At 60.4% G+C, this 9,120-nt stretch overlaps 1 protein-coding gene across 2 annotated transcripts; it reads left to right on the top strand.

Annotated features, from left to right (window-relative positions):
* Window positions 1–37: 37 nt before the first annotated feature.
* SYNGR4 (synaptogyrin 4) lies at window positions 38–9,087 on the top strand. 2 transcript variants are annotated; one of them, XM_043600412.1, is made up of 5 exons: window positions 38–129; window positions 1,098–1,297; window positions 6,875–7,112; window positions 8,331–8,470; window positions 8,795–9,087. In XM_043600412.1, exons 2-5 carry the CDS (start codon window positions 1,205–1,207, stop codon window positions 9,026–9,028), a joined length of 705 nt encoding a protein of 234 aa, XP_043456347.1. In that variant the 5' UTR covers window positions 38–129; window positions 1,098–1,204; the 3' UTR covers window positions 9,029–9,087. The 2 variants fall into 2 exon arrangements, with proteins under 2 accessions (XP_043456347.1, XP_043456346.1); XM_043600411.1 differs by having other exon boundaries at window positions 51–242.
* The last annotated feature ends 33 nt before the right edge of the window (window positions 9,088–9,120 follow it).

The following is a 9,120-nucleotide window of genomic DNA, read 5'->3' as shown; positions in this document are numbered from 1 at the left end:
GCGGGACTTGGCCGCAGCCAATTAGCTGTGGAGGAGCGAAAAGGCGGGAAAAAGCGGAACCAAAAGAAGGCGGAGGTGGCGCCGCAGACCGGGAGCGAAGGGTGGGCGGAAGGAAGCGCCCGCCTCCAGGTGACGCAGACCGGGCCTCCGGAGTAGGGGTGGCCCTTTGTCAGGCAGCATCACCCCCAAGCCCCACCACCCCCATTCCAGATCCTTAAAGGGAAGACTCCAGTTCTAAAAAGGTAGCCTGGTGCCTGGGGCGCGTGGCCTCCTAATTCTGACGCGACAGCTCAGTTCGCAGCCCATGTTCCCCACACCTCTGAGGTCCAGACCCCCCCCTCCCCCCAGCTTGAGGAAAAAGCACTTTCGGGAAAATGGAGTTGAATTCGGAGGGGAGGCCCTCATCCTACGAAAATAACCCCAAGCCACGAGGACAGCCTGAAATCCACCCTGAGATGCCTGGGTCCTCCATTATGGGCGCTGTCACCCCAAAACGTGGCAGGGATTCCTGTGGTTCAGACCTCCCCCCGGGGGCGCCGATCCACAGCCTGGCACCCCCTGGTCCCTGGAAAGTCCTACTCGCGTCTCCTTAGAGAACACAGTCCTTAGAATGAGCCCTTTGGCTTCTGGGTCAGGGAGGTGACCCGGGTATCCCAGCCCTCTCCCCATGCCTCCTCCCTGCGCTGGGATCCCCTCGCCGTGAAACTCCACCTCGGGGGCCCCAGGCAGCCGCCCTCACCCTACAGCCTCCTAGGATTGCATTCCTGACCCCTGGGACCCCCAGCAACCCCTTCACACTGTACCCCCATCTCCAGATTTCTCAGGAGCTCCCCTACCCTGCACCCAATTCACGGGCCCCTCAGCCACCCTCTCACCCTGCACCCCTAACTTCTGGGACCCCTACCAGCCCCTTTGCCCCATGCCCCAAATCCTCAGAACCCTGCTAGACCCATCACCCCACATGAACCCAGTCTTGGGACCCCACCCCACCCCCACCCCAGCACCCTTTACCCCGTGCCCCTATTCCTGGGACTCCTGGCAGCTCCTTCACCCCACGCCTGCGCCTCTAACCTCCCACCATCCGTCTCGTCCTGCAGGAGCCGAGCCCAGGGCGGGCCTGGAGCCTCTGGACGGCGGCGCCCAGCAAGCAGCACCCAGCATCCCTGCTCCCGCCTCCCGGGGCCCCAGGAGCAGAGCACCCGCCATGCACATCCCTGAAAGCCTCCAGGACCTGGCTGACAGCGAAGCCGTGCAGTTTCTGAAGAGGCCAAAGACGATCGCCCGGATCTTTGCAGGGGTGAGGCCCTCCTGTGGCCCGACTGCCCCACGGGCGACAGGAAATAGTTCTCGCCCCGCAGACACAGGGTGGAAAGGGTGGGGGGACGGAAGCGGTCAGATGGGGACAACAAAGCAAAAGGCAGCTAATAACCAAAGTCACCTTTTACTGAGCACCTCGCTATAGCCCCTGTGCTACCGGGACCACTTACTAACTCTCACAGGAGGAAACAACTCGTCCAAGTCCAAGTCGTGCTATGAGCCCCATGGGTGAGCTAAGAAAACAGCATCAGAGGAAGTTAAGTCACGGTTCCAAGGCTGCGCTGTCCAATGGCGTAGCCACAAGCCACGTGTGGCCCTCGCAATTTAAACTCATTAGAAGAAAAGATCCCGTTCCTCAGTCACAGCGGCCACTTTTCAGATGGCCACCAGCCACACGTGGCTCTCGGAGTGGATGATGCAGATCTTAGAGCATTTCCGTCATGGCGGAAAGTTCCATTGGACAGTGTTGGCCAAGGGCACACAGTGAGAGGCAGGGCCGGGATTCAAAGTGGGGGACTGTGACAGGCCAGAACCCATTCGTTTTGTACTCCTCGGGCAACGGACCGGGAGACGAGCGGGTCTGGGTCCCCTAGGAAGAAAGAGGTGCACGGTGGTGGGAAGAGAGCACATCACATAGACCTAAGATACCAGGCACTGGGGTGGTCACTGTGTGCCAGGCTGTGTACCAAGCAAGGGCTTTACAGGCGTTTGTTTGATCCTTACCACGTTCCCAGAGTCAAGGCACCTGCACTCAAATCTTCATTCAGCCCAGACTTGGCTGTGGGACCTTGAGCCAATCACTGGGCCTCTCTGGGCCTCCTCTGCTCTCCTTTGACGGAGCTGGAAACTGAGGCCCAAGGAGGTGATGAGACTTGATTGGGGTCATGGGAGTGGGTGGGGTGCCCTGGATCGAATCCGAGCATCTCCTCCCTGCCCCTTCTGGAACCTGTGGGCGGGGAAGGACTTAGAATCCACGCTGTCCACAGAGGGTGACGCACTCCCGGCCTCGCCTGGGCCGGTCCTGGTTGAATCAGCAACAGCTCCAGCTTTCATTTTCAAAAGTGCCCCCGTTTTTGTCGGATAACTGACCCAGTCCCCCTAGGTCGGTGTGACCTTGAGAAAGTGACTTGACCTCCCTGAATCTCCGTACCCTTGAGTGTAAGAAAAGACCCCTCCTACCCTGCTCCTAGGAAAGATTGTCCTGAAAAGGACAAGGTGATAAGCATGGGCCTGGAAAGTAAATAATCACTCCTCTTTTTTTTTTTTTTTTTTAAGTTTATTTATGTATTTTGAGAGAGAGAGAGAGAGAGCAAGCGGGGGAGGGGCAGAGAGAGAGGGAGAAAGAGAGAATCCCAAGCAGGCGCCACACAGAGCCGGATGTGGGGCTCAAACCCACGAACCCGTGACGTCATGCCTTGAGCCGACACCAACTCAGCTCAACCAACGTTGACACCCAGGCGCCCCAATAATCGCTCGTTAAATAGACATCGTTTTTGACCGGCCATTGCTGTGAGCGAGGAGATGGCTCTGGGGGACCCAGGGCGACAGGGACTTGTGGGCATTGCCATTCTTCCCCAGGGGAGTTACGAATTCCCCGTCCGAGTCCCTCACTCGCGTGAGCTCTTGTCACCGCGAGGAGTTACTACTGGGACACTGGGGTTACTACCCTTGTTTGACCCAAGGGAAAACTGAGGCTCACGGTGAGGGGTGGGGCGGGGGGGGGGGGGTTGCCCAAGGATGTCACCCAGCTGGCGGGCGAGTCAAAAGGGTTCTCGCGCCTCCACAGCTCCGGAAGGAAAAGTGGGTGGCAAGGGAGAAGGAGGCCCAGCTGGCGCGGACTGGTGTGGGGCAGGGGGAGGGAAGGGCCGCCAACCGCGCCAGACGTTTTGGTCACGGACTTTGCCCGCCGCCTCCCGCCCGCCCGCCCTCTCCTCCTTCCCCCCTGGCCTGGCTCCCCAGTAGGGAGTCTGTGGGCAGCTGGTGCCCTTGTCCTCACTGCCGCCTGCCAGCTGGTGCCTTAACTGATGAATCTTTGCTCCTTCCCTGGGGACGGGCCGAAGAGGTTGTGGAAGGAGGTTGGACTCTGGCTTCAGGGGGCCGGGGTCCCTTCTGCCCAGCTGGGCCCCCCTCCCTGAGTCTCCAGTGCCCTGGGCGTGCGCCACAGCCCAAGGTTCCCAGGGTCACTGGGCAGACAGCCCACGGGCCCGGAAGTCAGGAGGGTCGGATCCCAGGCCCCCCTCCTTCGCTGACTGACCTTGAGAGGACACTTCGCCTCTCTGGTCATGAGAACTACCCTCAGGCCTAGGCCCCCACCGCCTCTTCACAGCACTGAGACAGACTGGGAAACTGAGGCTCCAAGGGGTGCGTGATTTGCCCAAGGCCACACAGCTGGCAAAGTCAGACGCGTCTGGCTCTTTCCACCCCACCGTAATGGCTTCGATTTATCACCTGTGAAACGGAAATGAATCAGTAACGTCTACCACGTGGGGCTGGCGCGAGGGAGGGAGCGCAGGTAAAATGGACAGAGGCTCAAGTGATCGATGGTCCTTCCAGTCCTGGACCTGGCTCTGTCCCCAAGCAGCAGGGCGAGATGCCCCCCTTCTGTGGACTCCTGGCCCCGAAACAGAGAACAGATGTGGACAGCCTTGGGTAGTGCTATAGGGCCGAGCGAAAGCAGCACTGGCTGTTATTGTGATCGTGATATTTTTTAATGCTTATTTATTTTTGAGAGAGAGAGAGGGAGAGCACGGGGGGAGGTGCAGAGAGAAGGGGGGACAGAGGGTCCGCAGCGGGTTCCACACCGACAGCACAGAGCCCGACGCGGGACTCAAACTCACGAACCGTGAGATGATGACCTGAGACCAAGTCGGACGCTCAACCGAGGATAGAGACTCCAATGGAGGAGAAAAGAAGTGTCCCAAGTGACTTCCAGCACGCATTGGCTGAGGTCCAAGCTGGCGCTGGGCATAGAGAGAAGGCTCTCACACCCTTCTATCCGGGAGGAGTCCAAATTCTAGTGGATTCCTTCCCCTCGCCTCCTCCCCCCACCCCTGCTCCGTCCCCAACACCACCACGTCCAGTCAGTCACCAAGTCCAAATTTACATCCTGACTGTCACTGGATTCCCCAGAGCTCTGACCTCAGCTCAGGCCCCAGCATTTCTGCCCAGGCCTCTTCCCACCAATCTCTGGTCTTTCGGCCGCTCGGTCTCACCCCCTCCAATCCATCGTGACCCTGGAGATTTTCTCAGACTCCAGGGCCACGTCTAACCCTGGCCACCCTCTGCTCAGAACACATCCCTGCATGAAGTTAAATCCAAGTAAGAAATTTCACTCTCCATGGCTCCCAAGTCCAGGCCCCTCTGTCTGGTGTTCAAAGCCTCTGAGGGTCTGGCTCCTGCCCACTTTTCCAGGCTCTTCTCATACTGGATCCCTCCGATGAGGTTTCTCTCCAGCCCCTGAAAGAGCCCTATTCTGCAGCATCTGGCTTTTGCACACACAGCCTGCCCCCCTGGAATGCCCTTCCTCCCCCGTCTGCCTGAAAAACTCCTCATTCTTTAACACGCAATCCACACCTGCCTTTATTTCTTCCTAAATCCAACCCCACGACTTAGGTGCTCAAACCTTGACTCTCTCCCAGACCCCAGGCCGCAGCCTCCTCCCTAGCCTCCCGACCTCCAGTCTCACCCTCCCCAGTCTGTCTGCACACAGGCCCCAGATCTGCCCCTCTCCTCCCCTGCTCGCAGCTCTGCTGTGGCTCCCTATTGCCCTCCAGACAACGTCCTCATTCCTCAGCCTTCCTCACCCCGCAACACTCCGCAGACCTGCCACGTCATCCAGAAAGCCTCCCCGGAACAACTCTCCCCCTGCCCCATACACACACCCATTCCTTCCATATCTGTCTGGGGCCAATCGCCATCGGGCAAATTTCCACCCAGTTGTACTGATCGGAACCTTGCCCCAGAGGCGTCTGGTTCAGCGTGAGGCGGTATCGCAGGGCCTTAGAGCAGGTTCAGGAGCCAGGCAACGTCCATGGCCACTGCCACTTACCAGCTGATTGGCTTTGGGCGGCAACTCAGCCTCTCTGGGCCCGGGTTCCATGATCGAAAGCAATGGGGGTGTTGGTGGTACCCACATCCTAGCGTGACTGTAAGGCTGACTCTGGCTCCCACGCTCGCCCGCTCACTGGCTCGCTGGTGGGGAACTTCAGTGGCATTTAATAAATAAACACTGTCGTACTATGTACAGCCTGCTGTCCGCAGCACGCACAGGCAGGGGGCTGCTGTATCTGTGAGGTTCTGTTTTCCTTTTAAAAAACTCCTGAAGCAAATAAAAAAACGGTGTGGCGGGGGGGGCGGGGGGGGTTGGAGAAAAATGCTAATGTTTGTTAGGTACTGAGGGTTTGTCACGTTTTGCTCTGTACTTTTTCGTGTGTTTGGACTATTTCACAAATTTAATTTTTTTTTTTAAATTTTTTTTTCCAACGTTTTTTTATTTATTTTTGGGACAGAGAGAGACAGAGCATGAACGGGGGAGGGGCAGAGAGAGAGGGAGACACAGAATCGGAAACAGGCTCCAGGCTCCGAGCCATCAGCCCAGAGCCCGACACGGGGCTCGAACTCCCGGACCGCGAGATCGCGACCTGGCTGAAGTCGGACGCTCAACCGACTGCGCCACCCAGGCGCCCCTCACAAATTTATTTTTAAAAATAAAAATAGGAGGGGTGCCTGGGTGGCTCAGTCGGTTAAACATCTGACTTCATGGGGAGCCTGGGTGGCTCAGTCGGTTGAGCGACCGGCTTCCGCTCAGGTCACGATCTCGCGGTTCGGGAGTTCGAGCCCCGCGTCGGGCTCTGCGCTGACGGCTCGGAGCCTGGAGCCTGCTTGGGATTCTGTGTCTCCCTCTCTCTCTCTGCCCCTCCCTCCCCCACTCATGCTCTCTGTGTCAAAAATAAATAAAGATTAAAAAAAACTTTTCTAATTTAAAAAAATTAATAGGAACTAAGCGAGCGGGGAGGGAAGGGGAAGAGCAAGCAGGCAGAGGGGAGGGGTGGAGGCAGAGAGAACGATCGTGATGGCAAATGCTGACGGAGTTCCTCACGTGGTGTCCCCGGCGCCACACTGGGCATTTTGTATCGGCGCCTGGGTCTGGTTACAGGGACCTGTCTGGGGTGGCGGGAGGGGAGCGTGGGCAAGGCAGGGCCGAGTGGGGAGAGGTGAGACCGGAAGAGCGAGGACGATACAGACCACGCAGGAGGGCGTGGAAGGACCTCTCTGGGGCCTTGGGGTGGAGGGTGGGCTCGGGGGCCGAGACTGGAGGCAGGGAGGCCAAGGAGGAGGCCGCGCGGGAGGGCCCAGGGGGAGAGGACGAGGCCCACGCCAGGGTGGACAAGACGAGCAGCAGGAGGGACAGGCTCGGGGGGGGGGGCCCCGCGGACGTGACAGGGGGAGAAGGAGCGGGGCCCAGGGTCCGGACGGGGACCTGGGAGGAGGCGCAGATCGGGTGGACTCTGAGCTCCGCTCAGGCGGCTGGGAACCCACCCCCACCCCGTCCCCGTAGGTGTTCTCCCTCGTTGTCTTCTCCTCCCTGCTGACCGACGGCCACCAGAACAACACGGAGTCTTCGAGGCTCCACTGCGTCCTGAACAGCAACAGCACGGCCTGCGGCTTCGCCGTGGGGGCCGGCCTCCTGGCCTTCCTCACCTGCCTGGCCTTCCTCGCCCTGGACACCCACGAGAGCCGCATCGGCAGCAGCCGCTTCAAGACGGCCTTCCAGCTCCTGGACTTCATCCTGGCTGGTGAGCCCCTGCGCCCGCCCGCCCGCCCAGAGCCGCCCCCTCGGCCCCCCAGGACGCCTCCCTTCGCCACCGTCCCCCACACGTGACCTGGAGCCTCGCCCCTCCCTTCCAGAAGCTCTTCTGCGCCCGCTGGTTCCCCCCTCCAGGGAATTATTACTCATCCTTTAGACTCAGTGTGAGGGTCACCTCTTCTGACCCCCAGGCTAATTCTAGCAGCCTCCCTTCTGCCCTGCTTTTTCCTCGCATTCACCTCCCCTCTTCACAGAACATTTCTTGAAAAGCCACCCGGTGGCGGGAGGTGGGGTTCCAGCCCGGAGCCAGGCAAACTGGAGTCTGAAATCTCCACTCGGGCGCCTGGTCGCCCCGTGGGCTCGAGCGGCTCTCTTCCCCTCTCCGGGCTTCAGCAGAAGCTGGGATGAAAAGCCCCACAAGGCAGCGCTTTTCTGAGGCTGCAGGAGAGGAAGGAGGCCTCTAGTAACGTTGACCTTTTCTGGGCACTTCCCACGTGTCAGGCACAGAGCCAAGGGCTCCACGTGCCTCGTCTCATTTGTCCCTCAGAACCACCTGAGGTGGGAAGTCATGTCCCCATTGGGCAGAGGAGGAAACTGAGGCTCGAGGAGATTATGTAATTGGGCACACGGCTGCTAAGTGGCAATTCCAGGCTTCGGAGCGAAGTCTCACATCCTAACCACTGCCGAGTGCCCTAGATAGAGACTGGCACACAGTAGGCGCTCAATAGTGAGTTCCTTTACCTCAGGCCCTGGGCTTTCCACCCCCAGTCTGATCTCAACTGTCTCCTTCCCCCTCCTTCCCCCTCCCTCTCCCTCCTCCCTTCCTCCTCCTCCTCCTCCTCCTCCTCCGCACCAGGCTGGGTTCCAGCATCTCAGGGCTGGGAGGACCCCCAAAGGTCACTGAGTCCAGGGCCATCCGAGAGAACTTTCTGTGAGGCTGGGAATGTTCGCACCTGCATTCCCGGCTATGGGAGTCACCGGCCACACGCGGCCACTGAGCACTCGAGGTGTGGCCGGTGCAACAGAGGGGCGGCATGTTTAAATCCTGTTTTAAGTGATTGACACGCAACCTGCCATGTGTGGCCCGCGGTGGCTCCCGGAGCGGACTGCCCGGCGGCGCCCCACGCTTCCCGCACCCGGCCGCCCTTCCTGGGCCAGCCCCCGCCGCCCCTCCACCCCTCTTCTCTCTTGTGGCCCCCCCCCCCAGTCCTGTGGACAGGCATCTGGTTCGTGGGTTTCTGCTTCCTGGCCAACCAGTGGCAGCACTCACCGCCCGAAGGGCTCCTCCTGGGAAGCAGCAGCGCCAAGGCCGCCATCACCTTCACTTTCTTCTCCGTCCTCGTCTGGGTGAGTTGGGGGGGGCCCTCCTCAGGGCGGGGCCGGGGAGCTGGAACACCCCACCCCCCGCCTCAGCTCCCCTGGGTGTGGCGCAGGGCGCCTCCCAGGGCCTCTGCTAGCCCCTTCTGTGACTGGGCAAACTGGAAAGAAGGCGCCCCCCACCCCGAGCGGGTGCAGCCCGGCGTCGGGCGTCGCGCTGGGTGCCCTTGTCCAAGTGAGCGGTGGGCGCAGCCGTGCCCCGTGTCTCCCTCCCGAGGCCAGTCCCCGGCCCCGGTCCCCCCGCTTCCCTGCCTGACCCGAGCCAGCCTCCGGTGTGCCCTTCTCTGCCCACAGGCCTTCCAGGCCTACCTGGCCCTCCGGGACCTCCGGAACGACGCTCCAGTCCCTTACAAGCGCTCCCTGGATGAGGGTGGTGTGGCGCTAACCACCCTCTCCCCGCCCTCTGCTGCCAGCCCTGTTAACACACCCCCCGCTGGCCCCAACAGCCTGAATTACGCCAGCTCTGCCCTCTCCCCCTACGTGGCCACACCGAAGGCCCCCCGCCTCGCTATGATGCCCGACAACTGAACATCCCCATCCGCATCAGTAAAGAGGTAACCCTCCCTCCAGAAGGGTTTCTGAAAACAGCCCTCCGTCCTCATGTCTGTTCCTCTCTGGTC

The sequence above is a fragment of the Prionailurus bengalensis genome, chromosome E2 (assembly GCF_016509475.1).
Source record: "Prionailurus bengalensis isolate Pbe53 chromosome E2, Fcat_Pben_1.1_paternal_pri, whole genome shotgun sequence".
Taxonomy (NCBI): Eukaryota; Metazoa; Chordata; class Mammalia; order Carnivora; family Felidae; genus Prionailurus; species Prionailurus bengalensis.
The sequence above is the reverse complement of the archived record's forward strand: the minus strand, read 5'-3'. Positions and strand labels throughout refer to the sequence as shown.

Bases quoted from the DNA above. Each gene is read 5' to 3' on its own strand.
- SYNGR4 (XM_043600412.1), top strand. From the start codon at position 1,205: ATGCACATCCCTGAAAGCCTCCAGGACCTGGCTGACAGCGAAGCCGTG. The intron at 7,113-8,330 runs GTGAGCCCCTGC...CCCCCCCCCCAG, and splicing joins CCTGGACTTCATCCTGGCTG to TCCTGTGGACAGGCATCTGG. The intron at 8,471-8,794 runs GTGAGTTGGGGG...CTCTGCCCACAG, and splicing joins TCTTCTCCGTCCTCGTCTGG to GCCTTCCAGGCCTACCTGGC.